General features: G+C 36.0%; 3 protein-coding genes and 1 pseudogene across 3 annotated transcripts; 3 read left to right on the forward strand and 1 right to left on the reverse strand.

Annotated features, from left to right (window-relative positions):
• The first annotated feature begins 1569 nt into the window (after positions 1-1569).
• LOC112743894 (auxin-responsive protein IAA9-like) lies at positions 1570-8553 on the forward strand (annotated as a pseudogene).
• A 2067-nt stretch (positions 8554-10620) lies between these two features.
• Positions 10621-11187, forward strand: LOC114925217 (sucrose transport protein-like). Its single transcript, XM_029292506.1, has one exon. It carries the CDS (start codon positions 10621-10623, stop codon positions 11185-11187), a length of 567 nt encoding a protein of 188 aa, XP_029148339.1.
• Positions 11188-14230: 3043 nt separating this feature from the next.
• On the reverse strand, positions 14231-14726 carry LOC112743051 (sucrose transport protein SUC5-like). The gene is made up of 2 exons (XM_025792278.1): positions 14383-14726; positions 14231-14297 (listed from the first exon to the last, which is right to left on the reverse strand). The coding sequence occupies exons 1-2, from the start codon at positions 14724-14726 to the stop codon at positions 14231-14233; spliced, it is 411 nt and encodes a 136-aa protein (XP_025648063.1).
• A 2920-nt stretch (positions 14727-17646) lies between these two features.
• Positions 17647-18132, forward strand: LOC112743052 (putative sucrose transport protein SUC6). Its single transcript, XM_025792280.1, has one exon. The coding sequence runs from the start codon at positions 17647-17649 to the stop codon at positions 18130-18132; it is 486 nt and encodes a 161-aa protein (XP_025648065.1).
• Positions 18133-20170: the final 2038 nt, after the last annotated feature.

A 20170-nucleotide genomic window follows, 5' to 3' on the forward strand; every position in this document is an offset into this window, starting at 1 on the left:
TGTTAATATTCTATATAATAATATAATGTTAAATATGTTAATATTTTAATATTATTAAAAATAAATTTTTAAAAACTTAATATAGAGATGAGTATATAAAAATTAATTTAGAAAGTGCAAGAACTTTGGTTAAATAACAAATATTAATGAATAAAAAATTAAAAATAAATAAGTGAAAAACAATACATAAAAGTCACTAAATCACATAATATTTTTTATTTTTTAAACCATATTTTATAGATAGATATAGTTGTTTTTTTTTTTTTTTGAAGGTACAAAGCCACTACTGCCCCCCTTATATCCATTCTTGAATAGGACACAAAGAAGTAGAAACACAAAAATTAATATGTTTATATTTTATTTAATAATAAATTAAATATAAAATAAAATAAATAATAAAAAATCAAATTTATCTTATTTTTTCTTTAGATCAAAATTTAGAAGGAAAATAGAATGATAAAAGATATAATTGTAAAAAATTGATATTGACAATAAAAGAAAAAATAAATTATATATCCATTTAATATTTATGTTTTTTCTAATATGAATGATACAAAATACATTAGTTTAGTATATCAGAACATAATGTCTTTATTTATATTTCATATGTCAAATACAATTATATCTTTGTGTCTATTAGGGACAAATCTAAAAATTTTAATATGCGGAGGTCGAATTTTATACAAAATTTTTAATTATTTTTTGTATTTTTTATTATGTAAAAATAATTTATGCATGATATGTAATTACTGAATTGCTCTTTTTAAAATTTTTAGCAATATATATAGAAAAAAATATAGATTTTTTTCAATAATTTTATTTTTGATATGAGAATTACATAAAAAAAATATAACAATATCAATAGTACCCCATAGAATTATAAAATACTAATACTTTTATGATATGTTTAGTTAAGAAGTTATTACATATCTCTTTGATTAAGATTAGTTCTTTTAAAAGTTTCAAAAACTTAAAAATAAAATATTAATTATTAATCATCTCAAATATATCAATATTTTTATAGAATATAAAATATAACTCTCAGAATAAAATTATAATCGAAATAAATTATCATAAAAAATATAACATTTTACAATAATAAAGTTTAGAAAAAAACTTAGTAATTTCTATTAAAAAAAACTAAAATAGACAATATAATTATTAAAATAAAATGATGTAAATTATTATAGGATTTTATTTACTAAAATATATAATTTATAACATTTTTACCAAAATGTATCTTATCTTTTATTTCATTTATACTGTAAACGAGATAAGAAATGGAATATATTTTGATAAAAAAAATACAAATTATATACTTTGGTAAATTTTATTTTATTTACTTAAAAAAATCTAATCATTATATTCATAGAGATAGGTATATAAAAATTAATTTAAAAATATAAAAACTTGAGTATATAATATAAAATTAATTAAATAAAAATATTAAAAAATAATTAATACCTAAATCTATCATATTATTAAAAAATTACATATAAAATTACTAAATATTTTTTATTTTATCAAGTACATATTCCGTATATATGCTTCTTCAAAATCTTAAAAAAACTAAGGCCACTATTTACCTTTTTTTTAGATCCGTGCCTAGTGTCTATATCTCAATATTCTGTGCTAAACAAATATGATCTTCTTCTTCTTCACTTAGTTCTCTCTTCTTCCACTCTCTCTTTCAATATTAGCCTAACACCGTTCTTCTTCTTCTTCTTCTTCTTCTTCTTCTTCTTCCTCTTATCTCTTTCTGATCTTCTCATTATTCTTCAGCACGAGTAAGTAAAACTCCTAAGTATTCACCTCCTAAGTTTTTTTTTTTTGTTTCTTTTTAATTTCGTATGTTGCTTCATGGACTTTTCATTGAAACCCTTCTGCAATTCTCTGTGGCCCTTTGCTTTTCCCCTTTTTTGCTTTCAACTGGGACATGCATCTTTATTCCACTTTTTCTTAATTCCTATTTTTGTTCCAGTAATGGATGAGAAAACTCTCAAAAACTTCTTTTTTTCAGTGCATTATTAACACAAAGTAGTGCTCACTAGTTTCTGTTTTTTTTTATTCGTTCTTTCAACTTTTCTTCTTCACTTTCCCTTTTCATTTTCTGACCAAAACCAAACTGAGTCCGTGTTTTGTTATCTTCACTTCTGGATGATTTTATTTTCAAAAGATGAAACTGAAAAAAGAATCTGCTTTTTGTTTTTCGTCTATCTACTGAAATGTGCTTCGATGGAAGATGACTCAGCCAAGAGTGAAAGACTCTGACTCATAAATTTTCATGTGAATTTTTTTAATTTATTATTATTATTATTTATTACAGCTTGTTTTGTACCATGTTTTTAATTTTATTCCCCTTGGGTTATTTTTAGAACTTTGTCTTGTAACTTTTTCCACCGAAAAGTAATTATTACTTAATATGTGTATCTATCATTCTATCTGTGAGTCTTTGCAGCAATGCATGGCGATTCTCATTTTCTTTTTAATTTGTGTTATATTTATTTGTTTTCATTGGGTATATAAAGTTCCTAACTTTGCCTTATTGCAATTTAAGAATTTGTACTTGGCTATTGTTGTTCATTTGAGCAAAGGTATGATTCAATTTTCAATCTATTATTGGATTTTATGACACTGAGGTTGCTTATGAATATTGTGGGAAAGCTGTGTTTCAATGTATTGTTTTCTCTGTTTGATTGATAAGTTTGAAGGCTGTGGAGTGTAGTGCAAGATTCTGTTTAGTCAAAATGATCTGTTATTCTGTTTGTTTCATGAACCATTTCAAATGCTGTTTTTGTTGTTTGATAGGGAAAACACAAAATTTAGGAACTTCTTGGTTTAAATTTTGATGTCACCGCCGGTATTTAGCATAGCGGGGGAGGAGGAGGGGAAAAGCAATGTGACTTTGTTGGTTTCGTCGAGTGCCATGGAATGTGCTCACATGGAGAGCTCCGAGTTGAAAGTGCGCAACTACATGGAATTGTCTGGTTGTTCTTCTGCTGACAGCTCGGTTTTGCCCTTACCGGACGAGCATAAAAGTAATCTGAACCTGAAAGCTACCGAGAGAGATTCTGATCATTGCTTAAGAAGCTCAACTCAGTTTGATGAGAAACCTCTTTTCCCCTGCAAAGGCTGCTGTTTTGGGTAACAAAAGAGGATTCTTAGATGTAATGAATGGGTTCCAGAAGGTAAATGTCAATTTAGTCTGAGGAAATATCCTTTTTAACTATGATCTTTGGGTACTTAAAGTAATTGCAATCTTGTTTTTAGTATGTGTAAGACTGTAACATGCTCTGATCATGCAGGGGAATTTTTTATCTAATTCAGAAGTGAATACAATTCTGTCGTCAAGGCCTTCTTCTAACTTAGGATTAAAACCTGCTTCTCTGCTTGAGAGTCTTGGGGTTCAACAAGCCAAAATGAAAGAAGTTTCGACAACAAAGGTTGGGGTCGAGAAGCCTCATCATGCTTTCAATGAGAGCAGACCCAGTCTTAATGGTTCTGCGAATAATAATAGCAGTGCACCAGCTACCAAGTAAGTAGAATAATCGAAAGTTTGAGCATACCTGTGGAAATGATTTCTGAATTCTGATATTCCTCGTGCGACAGGGCGGAAGAATTCACTGGCAACCAATTCGAAAAAGATGGACAACCGGGGTCCGGTCCACTGTTTGTCAAGGTCATCTTGGAGGGTGCTCCCTATTTAAGGAAAGTAGACTTGAAGAATTACTCTACATACCCGGAACTATGTTCCGCGGTTTTACTATAAGTAAGGAAGAATTCGTTTGATGCAAGAAAACTTAGTTTGCCTGGATCCAGTTACTGCTTGTTTCGGTATGATTTCAGGTCAATGCGGATCTTCTTCATGGGTCAGAATATGTTCTTACCTATGAAGACAGAGATAATGATTCCATGGGAGTAAGTTCTAATTCTTTCATGCACTTGTTTTCGACATCAGAAGCAGAGCAAGGGTAATCTTTTTAGTTTTTTCTTTTTTCATTTCTAAATAATGCTGGTTTCAATTATTGGGTCAACTTTTAATTAACCTTGTAGTTGAAAAATAAAATAAATAAAAATTGTATATTTTTTAGGTTATTTGTGATGCATGGAGAGCCAGTCCCTACAAACAAGAGACACAATGCTGCCAAGATCTTCAGTCACCCTTATATAGCCTCTCAGGAACCATGGTATATATAAATTTTCAGTATTTTTATTTTTAAATTTCGTTAAAAAAATAGATGTGAAAATAAAAAATATTAATTTATTATTTTTACTATTTTTTCTTTCACAAAATTTAAAAAATAAAAAATTAGAAAAATAAAAATGCAAACAAAAAATTGCCTGAAATATTAAATTTCCATGCCACTTTAGTAATATTTTCATTTTAAGTTCTTGAAACCCTTTTTAGATAGGAAAATTATAAGGTACAGAGATCAGTATACATATATTCAATTTTAATCACAAAAATGACGACACTTAGTTTTCCTCTAGTGCAATGAGAAGTAGCTTCACAAAGTAGCTTCACAAATGGCTTAAAGCTTCGCAGGAGCTAATTATCATTGCTAGCTCATAGACTTGCACACATAGTAATAATAATTTTTTTTTTCTCTTTCCGTGGGAGGGGTAGGATCATAGTAATTAAACAATATTAAATACTACTTGAGAGCCAATAAAAAACATTAATTTTTTTGTACCAAAGATCAAGTGTATTTTTTGTTCACAATTGCCATGCTATTTGTTATATGTAAAATTTTTTGCTTTGATATAACTTAAATAATTGTTTTAAAGATTATTTTTGAGGGAAAAAAACATTTGTTTTATCTCAGGATTTAACAAAAATTTTAGTTTTTTATCTTCATAAGGTAAATAAATTAAAATATTCAATTTTAATTTGAATATCTTAAATAATTTTAATTGTCTTATTTAAATAGGCATAGCACATTTTTACCATTTAAATACTTTTCTTATTTAATTTTCTTAAATAATTTTTTTATTATTAATTTTACATTGAAACAGCACGCACGCCAAGTGTTTGTTGGTTTGATACAAAGGTTATTATTTAACTCTTCAAACATCTCTGTTCCCCCTTCCCCTTTTTGGTTCTTTTTCATTTGTTGGGCTCCCTTCATTCTTCTTCACTGTTAGGATTTCACAATAAAGTTTTTTTATTTGCTGGGGGAGGATGTGATTAAATTGTTGCTTAAAGTTTAGCTTTTTCATCGTATGAAACAGTGTTCTTTGTTTTTTTGATAATTTCAAGTGGCCAATTTCAATTTTAATTGCTGATTCATCTTATAATATAACTATAAGATGCCTAGAATTTCGTGGATAAACTACAAGTCTGAACTTTAATGCATCTTTAGATCTTGCCATTGATATTCTTTTTCAACTCTTGCTTCCTATTTGTTCTTGTTAGCAACCACTTTTTGACACCTTTTATGGTAGGCATACATGTATATATAAGGGACTTTGTGTATGAAGAACAAAAAGAAGAAAAATTTCTTACTCTATTAAAGTCCTCGATCTGTGTGTTAAAGCATTTTGCTTTTCTTTTTAATAGTGTGTTCACATGAACATGTTTACCATTATAACCATCATCTTTGTTAACTTTATTATTATTTATCATTGGCTCCTTGTGAATCACCCTCATACTATTGCATATTTTGGTACACTTTTGAACTGAACACATTTCACAATTGATTTCATTAATAGTCAATAATACCTATGACTATGATCAAAGATTACATTCATCATTCACCTACCGCAGATATATTTTAATTTATGAGTGTTTATCAACTTTTTTTTTTTATTTTTTACACAATATCGAGTACAATAAAAAAGCATTTAGAATATTTAATTATTTAAAAAGCATACTTGGATAAACAATTTTGTAATTAATTCTTGATTTGATTTTTTCAACTACTGTATAAATAATCAAAGTGTTTGATACTATGAACCAGAAGAAATCAATAAAAAATTGTTTGGTAGGATTCTCGATTCTTGGAACCACACATGAAAAGAATAATTATAATATAGGAAGCTTTTCACCTGTTCCAGTGTACTCTTTGGAGTATGACTATTTCATTGTTTGTAACCAACCAGATTTTATATAAAAAATACAAATAGTCTAGATTTAAGAAAAAAAAATTTTGTGGACATTCACAAAGAAAGTGTATGGTGGACATGCAACTGTTACATCCTTTGGTCAGTTTATTTGACTTGAAAATGTTTTTTTTATCCAAAGTAGCTTCAAGCTAGTTTGAGTAGATATATATTAAAATTGTAGCATTGGGTGAGTTAAGCTGATGATTTTGTTGTAAAATTTCTATTTTTTTTATAAAAAATAAGCTTACATATTTGCTTAATAAAAAAAAGTTGCTTAATAGAAAATGATATTCTACTAGTAAGGTAAGTGTTATTAATTTGTTTTATTGGAAAAAAAATAAAAAAAATAAATATGATATATTAACTGGAATTGTTACAAAATATGTTTTTAATTTAATTAATTGAATGTAAAATGAGTTAAAAAAAATATATTTTCTTTAAATGAATAGAACAATAAATAGGACAATTTTAATATTAATATAAGCTAAATTTAATTGGTCAAAGAAGTACCACTGTAATAATATTAACAAAAATTTGTGCAAAAACAATATTACTTATATTTTAATTTTATCGACTAAACTCATTTCAAAGTAGAAGTATTAAATTTATTGTGCTAAATTTTAAGGATAATATAGAATTTCACAATAAATTAATTTTATCTAATATTTATTAATTAAAGAAATAAATTAATTAAAATCTTTTTTAATTAATTAATGATAAGTCTTAGGAAAAAAACTAATCTTATAATTCTTGTTAACTAAATTATGATATAGAATAGTAGTATGAATAGTTTTATGGGTAGGATTTGTCAAGAAATAACTTAGAAATTGACAATAGATAAATAATAAGGGGTTAATAGAAAAAATAAATAATAAATTTTGTGCATCTATAACATTATTGGTGAAGAATATTTATTAAGAAAATTAAAATATTAAGTTATCAATTAACATCTTTAGATGAAAGGCATCAGTAGTCAAATTAAAGAAAAACCCCTAGAATTATAGACTCTCAAATTTTGTAAAGCTATAATAAATTAATTTTTTTTTGTATATAAGAAACCATTTAATAAAAAAATAATATTAATATTAAATCTATTATCGTTAAGTTAGATTAACTAATTGCTTACACTTGTAAGTTAAGGATAGATAACTACTTATGCTACTTATAATGGATTAGATAAAAAATTTTAGAATTATAATTGTGCTAAATTAATATTCTTTTGTTTTTAAGTCTTTTTTTTATTTTGTTTTTTGATGAAATTTAGTTTTAACATTTTCAAAAATAATGGTAATTCTTATCAAAGAAATAAATGAGCACATATGAAATTATTTGTTGTGATTTTTTAGAATTTATTTAGAATAATTATCTTTTAATTTAGATTTTAATAAGTATTATTATTAATTTTTTTTCATTCCCCATGATAATTAAGAAAAGTAAATGAAACGAAAAGGATCTTAATATTAATAAATTAAAGATGGACAAAGAAAATATTGAATGAAAAAAATATATCAACTTCACTATTAAGATGTATATATGTGTAATATTTTTTACTTATATTATGTGTTAGTTTTTCAAGATAACAATATTTAGTTTCACCTTTAATATATTATAAATAAGTAAATAAACAAAAGTCAAGAAACAGAAAATTTAAAAAGAATGAGAAAAAAATCATTTTTAATTATAGAGATCTATTTAACATTTATCACCAGCTTTTTTTTCTTTTATTTCTCTTTGTTTTTCTTATTTTAAATAATATAGTAAAAGACAAATTTCAATAATATATTATAAAATATTTTTAAAGCGACATGTTCATGCTATATTTAAATACTATTATATAAGAAAGAATTAAAGAAGTCATTATATGTAAAGTAAATATGATTGTCTTTTTAATTCATCTATATTTATTAAAGATAAATAATATTAATATTAAATACATTGGATAACTTAAAGAAAAAAGTAAAATAATATTATATATTCAAGTTTTTTTATTAATCAAGTATAATCAAATTAGTTTAATATAACAAAAATCAGTTATAATTAGTATTATTTAATTATATATTTCTTTTTTCAGAGGATCACAGAAATTACTGGAGTGGTTGTTTCATTTGATCCCAAGCCTATCCAGGTAAAAAATGATCATCACAAATATCAATATTTTTTATTGCTAAATGATGTGGTTGTTTCATTTGATCCCAAGCCTATCCAGGTGAAAAATGATCATCACAAATATCAATATTTTTTGTTGCTAAATGATAATTATGCTGAAACTTGTTAATTTCTAACGTGCAATGATTATCAGCAATGGAAGAATTTAGTTCATTTTGTCAGTGACAAACATCATTGTCATAGCTATAATTTTAGAATTAGGACCAGACCAAAATTGTTAATTAGTTCGTTATTGATAACTTTGAATCTTATCAAGGAATTATATTTGACTATTACCACTAATTTAAACCGTCTACATTTATAATAGATATGTAGGTGTATATCTACAAAATTATACTTTGCGAGTCATTCTCTCTCTCTTTTATTTACATTCTATGTTAAGTAAATTATTTATGTTAAGTAAATTATTTTTTTATTTTATTTTAGATATTAAGCTTTCTATGAATTTATGTTAATTATTCCTTCTTATTTTTTTGACTGAAAAATCAAGCTGCTCTAAAAGAATTTATATTAATTATTTCTCCTTGTTGTCCTCTTAAAACAAACTACTCTCATTAGCTATTGCTGTTTTCTTCTAATATAGTTAGTTATTATTAATTGTTAATATTGGTGTTTGTTTTTTTTTTTTCTTAAAGGAGATTGATAAAAAATATTTATGGATCTTTAGCAAACACTAAATGCAAATTGTACATATATAGCAAATTGTTGCGTCATGACTTTGTAAGATATTTCTATCTTATACTTATTTGCTTTTATATGTTTATGTTATTTTTTTGCACTTTTTTTTTATATATATTGTTCTTTTGATGAAATGTTTGCCTACCTTTGAATTATTAATAGAATTCATTCATCTATTAATATTTTTTTAAGGTGGTGTTAGCGGACATAAAAATTACATTATTTTTGCTACCAAAATTCTTAGTTTAATAGTAATATCACTATGAACAGTTAGGTTTTTCCAAGAATTGGATGAGTTTATCAAGACATAGCCAAGAGTTTAGGGACAACATCAATAGATTCTAGGACTATGCTTACTCCGTTTTACTCTTGTTGCCAATTAAATTTGGATGTTTAATTTTGTCAATAGATATGTTAAATTTAGAAAATAGCAATGGCTGACAGAAGTGTGCGATGAGTTCCGTCCAAACCTGAAAGGTTGCATCTTCTTTTACTATTCTTGACGGGTGTGGCTCTGTCCTGCACCCAAGACAAGCAAGTATCTCATTCTTTGGGAATTTTGCCGCCAGTGATGAACCGAAAACCAGACTAGCAAACGTGTTCTTCTCATTCTTCATGGTAGTAGGAAGCGTATTTATTGCCATGGAGAATGAGAAGCCAACATCAAGGATAAAATTGAGAATTTTCCAAACGTTCTTGGAGCCACCAAGTGCACACTCAATGGGTTCCACACCCAAAGACACAACACCCATAAACACCCAGTTTATCAAAAGACCCCGAGCTTTATACGACACGTCGATGTTATACGCTGCATCCCTAGGTTTCCACTGTATACCTCCTTCCCCATCCAATCAGTGTTGTACAAGAAGAACACAAACACATCAGTTTCTCCCCGTCAAACACACTCCCCATTCCTCAAATACCTCTGTCTCTCTCCATCAAACACACTCCCCATCCCACGAACGCCTCTATCTCTCTCTGTCAAACCTACTCTCCATCCCTTGAATGCACTCCCCGCATCTCTCGAACGTGCTCTTCGTCAAACACTCTCTCCATCCCTCGAATGTAACACTATGTAGCCATGAGACCGGCGCAGCTAGAGTCGGGGTCAGCACCGGTGCAGTCGTAATAGGGGTCACCACTGGGGCAGCCAAGCCTAGTCCAAAAGCTGGTCATGGTGGCCTTCGTCGCTGCTGGAATACACTTAGCCTCGGCTGTATAGCTAACAATGCTAATAACTGTCTGCCAGATTTTTGGAGTACCTATCAGAAGAATCTCATTCGTCTGGCTCGACGGCCCCGTTTCCAACTTGGTTCTCGAGCCCATCCTCGGTTACTACAGCAGCAACCCTGTCCTTTTATCCATGCCGGTGCCGTTGCCCTTATAAGAGATCTTTTGATGATTGGCTTTTTCGCAGACATCGACTACGCCTTTTGAGACTTACTCTCCTGTACAGAACTTTGGGCACGCATCATAGTCCTATTTATGATTGGGTTCTGGTGTTTGGAGATGTCGATTAACATGATCCAAGTCCCCTGCCGAGCCTTCCTTGATGACCTTACGGCCAGCGACCAACGAAAAATTCGACTGCCAAACACGCTCATCGCATTTTTCATGGCAGTGAGAAGTGTGTTGGGTTACTTGGCCACATTCCTTTAGAGATTCCCGACAATGTTCCCATTCACGATTACAAAAGCATCCGACCCTATCTGCGCAAACCTGACAGGCGGTTTATTATTCTCGATGCTCCTTCTAGTGTCTTTGACGGGTGTGGCTCTTTCCTGCCTCAAGATCAAGCAGGTATTACCTGAGAAGTCAAGTGAGCAGAAAGAGGAAGATGATAGATGGACGGTGGTTACATGTTTTCGGAAAATGTTAGCGGCGATGAAAGGGTTGAAGAAGCCGATGTCGCTAATGACGGTTACACCAATAAATTGGTTGGCGTGGTCAATGATCTTCATGTACATTTATGATTGGATGGAGAGGGAGGTATACAGTGGGAAGTCTGGGATTAAAGTGGATACAGTGTCTGACATAGGCTATCGGTATATAAATTGTGGTCTTATACTAAATTGGTTTGTTATGGGTGCTATGTCTTTGGCTGTGGAACCCATTGGACGTGCTCTTTGTGGGACAAAAATTCCTTGGGGGCTGAAAATTTTATCTTGCTGGTGGCTTGGTTACGACGGTTTACATCAGCAAGCTAGCTTAGGACGAGCGACTGGAGCACTATGTTGACCTTCGCTTTTAAGATCGTTACCCCTCCAACATTATCACCTTCTTTTTCTTCAACAAAAGCTTTAGTTTAACAAACTCTTATTTTAACCGACCTCATGTCTAGCCGAGGACTACCTCCCTCCAAAGCTTCTCCTCTTTGTGCCCACTTTCGAATACCTTCCTCTTTGTGCCCGACACCTTCTACCTCCCTCCAAACTCTCTTCTTTGTGTCCAGTTACATACCTTCTTCTTTGATAGCCATGAGTTCACCGACAGAATCAGGCTCCACACTGGCGGAGCCAATCTCATTGTGGAAGCTGATTTTGGTTGCCTCCATCGTTGTCGGGATCCACCTTGTCAACGCTGTCCAGATAGCATGGCTAATACCAATCTATGTGGCATTCAGAATACCGGATAAATGGACCTCTTTGGTGTGGCTCGTCGGCGCCGTTTCTAGTTCTGTTTTCCATCCCTTACTTAGTTATTACAACAACACCTGTAAACTCGGGTGGCAGCACCGTCCTTTTATATTTGCGGGTGTTGTTGGCGCCACCATAGCTTTTGACAATTGGATTCGCCAAAGACATTGGGTACGCCTTTGGAGACAACCTCTCCGAGTATACTCAGTATCACGCCTTAATCATTTTTCGGATCGGATTGTAGATGTTGGAGATTTCGATCAACATGATCGATGCCCGCTGCAAAGACTTCCTTGATGATCTTGCCAGCAGAGACCAACCAAAGATCAGACTGGCATACTAGTTCTTCGATTTCTTCATGACAGTCAGAAACGAACTGGGTTACTTGGCCGCCTTGTTTAGTAGATTCGATATTATGTTGGAATTCACCGTGACAAAATTATGTGATAGGTTCTGCGCAAATGTGAAAAGCATATCAACTTTCTCAATTCTTCTTCTACCGTTATTGACGGCTGTGGCTGTGTTCTGCGTCCAGAACAAGCTAGCATTACCAGAGGAGGAGTCAAGTGAGAGACAAGAGGAAGATGACATGTTATTCAGCCTCTTCAAGGTCTGAAACATTTCTCGGAAGCATTTAACTAGTGCGCATCTGTCATCTTTCTTTTCCGTCTCACTTGACTCCTCCTCAGGTAATGCTGGCTTGTTCTGGATGCAGAACAGAGCCACAGCCGTTAATAACGGTAGAAGAAGGATTGGGAAAGTTGATATGCTTTTCATGTTTGCGCAGAACCTATCACATGCTTTTGTCACGGTGAATGCCAACATAACATCGAATCTACTAAATAAGGCGGCCAAGTAACCCAATTCGTTTCTGACTGCCATGAAGAATGAGAAGAACTGGTATGCCAGTCTGATCTTTGGTTGGTCTCTGCTTGCATGATTGTCAAGGAAGTCTCTGCAGCGGGCATCGATCATGTTGATCGAAATCTCCAACATTCATAATTCGATCCCAAAATTGATTAAGGCACGATGCTGAGTATACTCGAAGAGGTTGTCTCCAAAGGTGTACCCAATGTCTTTGGTGAATACAATTGTCAAAAAGCTATGATGGCGCCAACGGCACCCGCAAACATAAAAGGACGGTGCCGCCACCCGAGTTTACAGGTGTTGCTGTAATAACTAAGCAAGGGATGGAACTCAGAGCTAGAAACGGCACCGATGAGCCACACCAAAGAGGTCCATTTATCCGTTATTTCGAACTCCACAAAGATTGGTATTAGCTATGCTATCTGGACAGCGTTGACAAGGTGGATCACGACAGCGATGGAGGCCACCAAAACAAGCTTCCACACTGAGACTGGCTCCGCCGGTGTGGAGCCTGATTCTGTCGGTGAACTCATGGCTATGGAAGAAGAAGGTATGTAACTGCGCACAAAGAAGAGAATTTGGAGGGAGGTAGATGGTATCAGGCACAAAGAGGAAGGTATTAGAAAGTGGGCATAAAGACGAGCAGCTTTGGAGGGAGGTAGTCCTCTGCTGGTCAAGAGGTGGGTTAAAATAAATCATCATCACCTTCTTTTTCATCAACCAAAGCTTTAGTTTAACAAACTCTTATTTTAACTCACCTCTTGTCCAGCCAAGGACTACCTCCCTCAAAAGCTTCTCCTCTTTGTGCCCACTTTCGAATATCTTCCTCTTTGCGCCCGATACCTTCTACCTACCTCCAAACTCTCTTCTTTGTGCCCTATAACATTCCTTCACTTTTAAGCCAAGAGTTCACCGAGTTCATTGACAGAATCAGGCTCCACATCGGCGGAGCCGATCTCAGTATGGAAGCTGGTTTTGGTGGCCTCCATCGCTGTCGGGATCCACCTTGTCAACGCTGTCCAGATAGCATGGATAATACCAATCTATGTGGAGTTCGGAATACCGGATAAATGGACTTATTTGGTGTGGCTCGTCGGTGCCGTTTCTAGCTCTGTTTTCCATCCCTTACTTAGTTATTACAGCAACACCTCTATACTCGGGTGGCGGCACCATCCTTTTATGTTTGCGGGTGCTGTTGACGCCACCGTAGTTTTTTTGACAATTGGATTCGCCAAAGACATTGGGTACGCCTTTGGAGACAACCTCTCCGAGTATACTCAGTATCGCGCCTTAATCATTTTTGGGATCTGATTGTGGATGTTGGAGATTTCGATCAACATGATCGATGCCCGCTGCAGAGACTTCCTTGACGATCTGGCCAGCAGAGACCAACCAAAGATCAGGCTGGCATACCAGTTCTTCTCATTCATTATGGCAGTCGGAAATGAACTGGGTTACTTGGCCGCATTATTTAGTAGATTCGATGTTATGTTGGCATTTACCATGACAAAAGCATGTGATAGGTTCTGTGCAAATTCGAAAAGCATATCAATTTTTTCAATCCTTCTTCTACCGTTATTGACGGCTGTGGCTGTGTTCTGCGTTCAGAACAATATAGTATTACCTCAGGAGGAGTCAAGTGTGAGGGAAGAGGAAGATGACAGATGCGCACTAGTTAAATGCTTCCGAGAAATGTTTCGGACCATGAAGAGGCTGAAAAACATGTTGGGTTTTATTCAACCTCTTCATGGTCCGAAACATTTCTCGAAAGCATTTAACTAGTGCGCATCTGTCACCATCCTCTTCTCTCTCACTTGACTCCTCCTCAGGTATTGCTGGCTATTTCTATACGCAAAACATAGCCACAGCCGTCAATAACGGTAGAAGAAGGATTGAGAAAATTGATATGCTTTTCATATTTATGCAGAACCTATCACATGCTTTTGTCACGGTGAATGCCAACAAAACATCGAATCTACTAAATAACGCGCCCAAGTAACCCAGTTCGTTTCTGACTGCCATGGAGAATAAAAAAAACTGGTATGCCAGTCTGATCTTTGGTTGGTCTTTGCTGGCAAGATCATGCCGGAAGTCACTGCAGCGGGCATCGATCATGTTGATCGAAATCTCCAACATCCATAATCCGATCCCAAAAATGATTAAGGCGCGATGCTGAGTATACTCGGAGAGGTTGTCTCCAAAGGCGTAGCCAATGTCTTTGGCGAACCCAATTGTCAAAAAAGCTACGGTGGCCCCAACGACACCCGCAAACATAAAAGGACGGTGCCGCCACCCGAGTTTACAGGTGTTACTGTAATAACTAAGTAAGAGATGGAAAACAGAGCTAGAAACAGCGCCGACGAGCCACACCAAAGAAATCCATTTATCCGGTATTCCGAACTCCGCATAGATTGGTATTAGCTATGCTATCTGGACATCGTTGACAAGGTGAATCCCGACAGCGATGGAGGCCACCGAAACAAGCTTCCACACTGAGATTGGCTCCGCCGGTGTGGAGCCTGATTCTGTCGGTGAACTCATGGCTATTGAAGAAGTAGGTATGTAACTGCGCACAAAGAAGAGAGTTTGGAGGGAGGTAGAAGGTATCAGGCACAAAGAGGAATGTATTAGAAAGTGGGAACAAAGAAGAGCAGCTTTGGAGGGAGGTAGTCCTCTGATGGTCAAGAGGTGGATTAAAATAAATCATCATCACCTTCTTTTTCTTCAACGAAAGCTTTAGTTTAACAAACTCTTATTTTAACCCACCTCTTGTCCAGCTAAGGACTACCTCCCTCCAAAACTTCTCCTCTTTGTGCCCATTTTCGAATAACTTTCTCTTTGTGCCCGATACATTCTACCTCCCTCCAAACTCTCTTCTTTGTGCCAAGTTACATACCTTCTTCTTTGATAGCTAAGAGTTCACCGAGTTCACCGACAGAATCAAGCTCCACACCGGCGTAGCCAATCTCAATGTGGAAGCTGGTTTTGGTGGCCTCCATCGCTGTCGGGATCCACCTTGTCAACGCTGTTTAGATAGCATGGCTAATACCAATCTATGTGGAGTTCGAAATACCGGATAAATGGACCTGTTTGGTGTGGCTCGTCGGCGCCGTTTCTAGCTCTGTTTTTCATCTCTTACTTAGTTGTTACAGCAACACCTGTAAACTCGGGTGGCGGCACCATCCTTTTATGTTTGCGGTTGCCGTTGGAGCCACCATATCTTTTTGGACAATTGGATTCGCCAAAGACATTGGGTACGCCTTTGGAGACAACTCTCCGAGTATACTCAGTATCGCACCTTAATCATTTTTGGGATCGGATTGTAGATGTTGGAGATTTCGATCAGCATGATCGATGCCCGCTGCAGAGACTTCCTTGGTGATCTTGCCAGCAGAGACCAACCAAAGAACAGACTGGCATACCAGTTCTTCTCATTCATCATGGCAGTCAGAAATGAACTGGGTTACTTGGATGCATTATTTAGTAGATTCAATGTTATGTTGGCATTCACCATGACAAAAGCATGTGATAGGTTCTGTGCGAATGCGAAAAGCATATCAATTTTCTCAATCCTTCTTCTACCGTTATTGACGGCTGTGGCTCTATTCTGCGTCCAGAACAAGATAGCATTACCTGAGGAGGAGTCAAGTGTGAGGGAAGAGGAAAATGACAGATGCCCACTAGTTAAATGCTTCCGAGAAATGTTTCGGACCATGAAGAGGCTGAATAACACGTTGGGTTTTATTCAGCCTCTTCATGGTCCGAAACATTTCTCGGAAGCATTTAACTAGTGCGCATCTGTCATCATCCTCTTCCCTCACACTTGACTCCTCCTCAGGTAATGCTGGCTTTTTTCTGGACGCAGAACACAGCCACAGCCGTCAATAACGGTAGAAGAAAGATTGAGAAAATTGATATGCTTTTCATATTTGCACAGAACCTATCACATGCTTTTGTCACGGTGAATGTCAACAAAACATCAAATCTGCTAAATAAGGTGGCCAAGTAACCCAGTTCGTTTATGACTGCCATAAAGAATGAGAAGAATTGGTATGCCAGTCTGATCTTTGGTTGGTCTCTGCTGGCAAGATCATCCAGGAAGTCTCTGCAGCGGGCATCGATCATGTTGATCGAAATCTCCAACATCTATAATCCGATCCCAAAAATGATTAAGGCGCGATGCTGAGTATACTTGGAGAGGTTGTCTCCAAAGGCGTAGCCAATGTCTTTGGCGAATCCAATAGTAAAAAAAGCTATGGTGGCGCCAACGGCACCCGTAAACATAAAAGGACGGTGCCGCTACCCGAGTTTACAGGTGTTGCTGTAATAACTAAGTAAGGGATAGAACTCAGAGCTAGAAACGGCGCCGATGAGCCACACAGAAGAGGTCCATTTATCCGGTATTCCGAACTCCACAAAGATTGGTATTAGCTATGCTATCTGGACAGCGTTGACAAGGTGGATCCCGACAGTGATGGAGGCCACCAAAACAAGCTTCCACACTGAGATTGGCTCCACCGGTATGGAGCTTGATTCTGTCGGCGAACTCATGGCTATTGAAGAAAAAGGTATGTAACTGCCCACAAAGAAGAGAGTTTGGAGGGAGGTAGAAGGTATCAGGCACAAAGAGGAAGGTATTAGAAAGTGGGCACAAAGACGAGCAGCTTTGGAGGGAGGTAGTCCTCTGCTAGTCAAGAGGTGGGTTAAAATAAATCATGACCTTTTTTTTCTTCAACCAAAGCTTTAGTTTCACAAACTCTTATTTTAACTCACCTCTTGTCCAGCCAAGGACTTCCTCCCACCAAAGCTTCTCCTCTTTGTGCCCGCTTTCGAATACTTTTCTCTTTGTGCCCGATACCTTCTACCTCCCTCCAAACTCTCTTTTTTGTGCCCAGTAACATACCTTCACTTTTAAGCCAAGAGTTCACCGAGTTCACTGACAGAATCAGGCTCCACACCGGTGGAGCCAATCTCAGTATGAAAGCTGGTTTTGGTGTCCTCCATCGCTGTCGGGATCCACCTTGTCAACGCTGTCCATATAGCATGACTAATACCAATATATGTGGAGTTCGGAATACCGGATAAATGGACCTCTTTGGTGTGGCTCGTCGGTGCCGTTTCTAGCTCTGTTTTTCATCCCTTACTTAGTTATTACAGCAACACCTGTAAACTCAGGTGGCCGCACCATCCTTTTATGTTTGCGGGTGCCGTTGGCGCCACAATAGCTTTTTTGACAATTGGATTCGCCAAAGACATTGGGTACACCTTTGGAAACAACCTCTCCGAGTATACTCAGTATCGCGCCTTAATCATTTTTGGGATCGGATTGTGGATGTTGGAGATTTCGATCAACATGATCGATGTCCGCTGCAGAGACTTCCTTGATGATCTTGCTAGCAGAAACCAACCAAAGATCAGACTAGCATACCAGTTCTTCTCATTCATCATGGCAGTCGAAAATGAACTGGGTTACTTGGCCGCATTATTTAGTAGATTCGATGTTATGTTGGCATTCACCATGACAAAAGCATGTGATAGGTTCTGCGCAAATGCGAAAAACATATCAATTTTTTCAATTCTTCTTCTACCGTTATTGACGGCTGTGGCTTTATCCTACATCCAGAACAAGCTAGCATTACCTGAGGAGGAGTCAAGTGTGAGGGAAGAGGAAGATGACTGATGCGCACTAGTTAAATGCTTCCGAGAAATGTTTCGGATCATGAAGAGGCTGAATAACATGTTGGGTTTTATTCATCCTCTTCATGGTCCGAAACATTTCTCGAAAGCATTTAACTAGTACGCATCTGTCATCATCCTCTTCTCTCTCACTTGACTCCTCCTCAAGTAATGCTGGCTTTTTCTAGACGCAGAACACAGCCACAGCCGTCAATAACGATAGAAGAAGGATTGAAAAAATTGATATGCTTTTCATATTTGCGCATAACCTATCACATGCTTTTGTCACGGTAAATGCCAACAAAACATTGAATCTACTAAATAAGGCGCCCAAGTAACCCAGTTCATTTCTGACTGCCATGAAGGATGAGAAAAACTAATATGCCAGTCTGATCTTTGGTTGGTCTCCGGTGGCAAGATCATGCCGGAAGTCTCTGCAGCGGGCATCAATCATGTTAATCGAAATTTCCAACATCCATAATCCGATCCCAAAAATGATTAAGGCGCGATGCTGAGTATACTCGGAGAGGTTGTCTCCAAAGGCGTACCCAATGTCTTTGGCGAATCCAATTGTCAAAAAAGCTATAGTGGCCCCAACGACACCCGCAAACATAAAAGGACGGTGCCGCCACCAGAATTTACAGGTGTTACTATATTAACTAAGGGATGGAAAACAGAGCTAGAAACGGCGCCGACGAGCCACACCAAAGAGATCCATTTATCCGGTATTCCGAACTCCACATAGATTGGTATTAGCTATGCTATCTGGACGTCGTTGACAAGGTGAATCTGACAGCGATGGTGGCCACCAAAATAAGCTTCCACACTGAGATTGGCTCCGCCAGTGTGGAGCCTGATTCTGTCGGTGAACTCACGGCTATCGAAGAAGAAGGTATGTAACTGCGGACAAAGACGAGAGTTTGGAGGGAGGTATAAGGTATCAGGCACAAAGAGGAAGGAATTAGAAAGTGGGCACAAAGAGGAACAGCTTTGGAGGGAGGTAGTCCTCTGCTGGTCAAGAGGTAGGTTAAAATAAATCATCGTCACCTTCTTTTTCTTCAATCAAAGCTTTAGTTTAACAAACTGTTATTTTAACCCACCTCTTGTCCAGCCAAGGACTACCTCCCTCCAAAGCTTCTCCTCTCTGTGCCCACTTTCGAATACCTTCCTCTTTGTGCTCGATACCTTCTACCTCCCTCCAAATTCTCTTATTTGTGCCAGTTAAATACCTTCTTCTTTGATAGCTAAGAGTTCACTGAGTTCACCGACAGAATCAAGCTCCACACCGGCGTAGCCAATCTCAATGTGGAAGCTGGTTTTGGTGGCCTCCATTGCTGTCGGGATCCACCTTGTCAACGCTGTCTAGATAGCATGGCTAATACCAATCTATGTGGAGTTCGGAATAATGGAAAAATGGACCTCTTTGGTGTGGCTCGTCGGCGCCGTTTCTAGCTCTATTTTCCATCCCTTACTTAGTTATTACAGCAACACCTGTAAACTCGGGTGGCGTCACCATCCTTTTATGTTTGCGGGTGCCGTTGGCGCCACCATATCTTTTTGAACAATTGGATTCTCCAAAGACATTGGGTACGCCTTTGGAGACAACCTCTCCGAGTATACTCAGTATCGCGCCTTAATCATTTTTGGGTTCGGATTGTAGATGTTGGAGATTTCGAACAACATGATCGATGCCGGCTGCAGAGACTTCCTTGATGATCTTGCCAGTAGAGACCAACAAAAGAACAGACTGGCATACCAGTTCTTCTCATTCATCATGGCAGTCGGAAATGAACTGGGTTACTTGGCCGCATTATTTAGTAGATTCGATGTTATGTTGGCATTCACCATGACCAAAGCATGTGATAGGTTCTGCGCAAATGCGAAAAGCATATCAATTTTCTCAATCATTCTTCTACCGTTATTGACGGCTCTATTCTGCGTCCAGAACAAAATAGCATTACCTGAGTAGGAGTCAAGTGTGAGGGAAGAGGAAGATGACAGATGCGCACTAGTTAAATGCTTCCGAGAAATGTTTCGGACCA

Source organism: Arachis hypogaea, chromosome 14 (assembly GCF_003086295.3).
Source record: "Arachis hypogaea cultivar Tifrunner chromosome 14, arahy.Tifrunner.gnm2.J5K5, whole genome shotgun sequence".
NCBI classification, from domain to species: Eukaryota; Viridiplantae; Streptophyta; class Magnoliopsida; order Fabales; family Fabaceae; genus Arachis; species Arachis hypogaea.

Excerpts from the sequence above, each read along its gene's own strand:
- LOC112743052 (XM_025792280.1), top strand. The coding sequence starts at position 17,647 with ATGTTTGCGGGTGCCGTTGGCGCCACAATAGCTTTTTTGACAATTGGA.
- LOC114925217 (XM_029292506.1), top strand. The coding sequence starts at position 10,621 with ATGTTCCCATTCACGATTACAAAAGCATCCGACCCTATCTGCGCAAAC.
- LOC112743051 (XM_025792278.1), bottom strand. The coding sequence starts at position 14,726 with ATGTTTGCGGGTGTCGTTGGGGCCACCGTAGCTTTTTTGACAATTGGG. Across the intron at positions 14,298-14,382 it reads GTGACAAAAGCATGTGATAG|AAATAGCCAGCAATACCTGA; the intron begins GTTCTGCATAAA and ends TTTTGCGTATAG.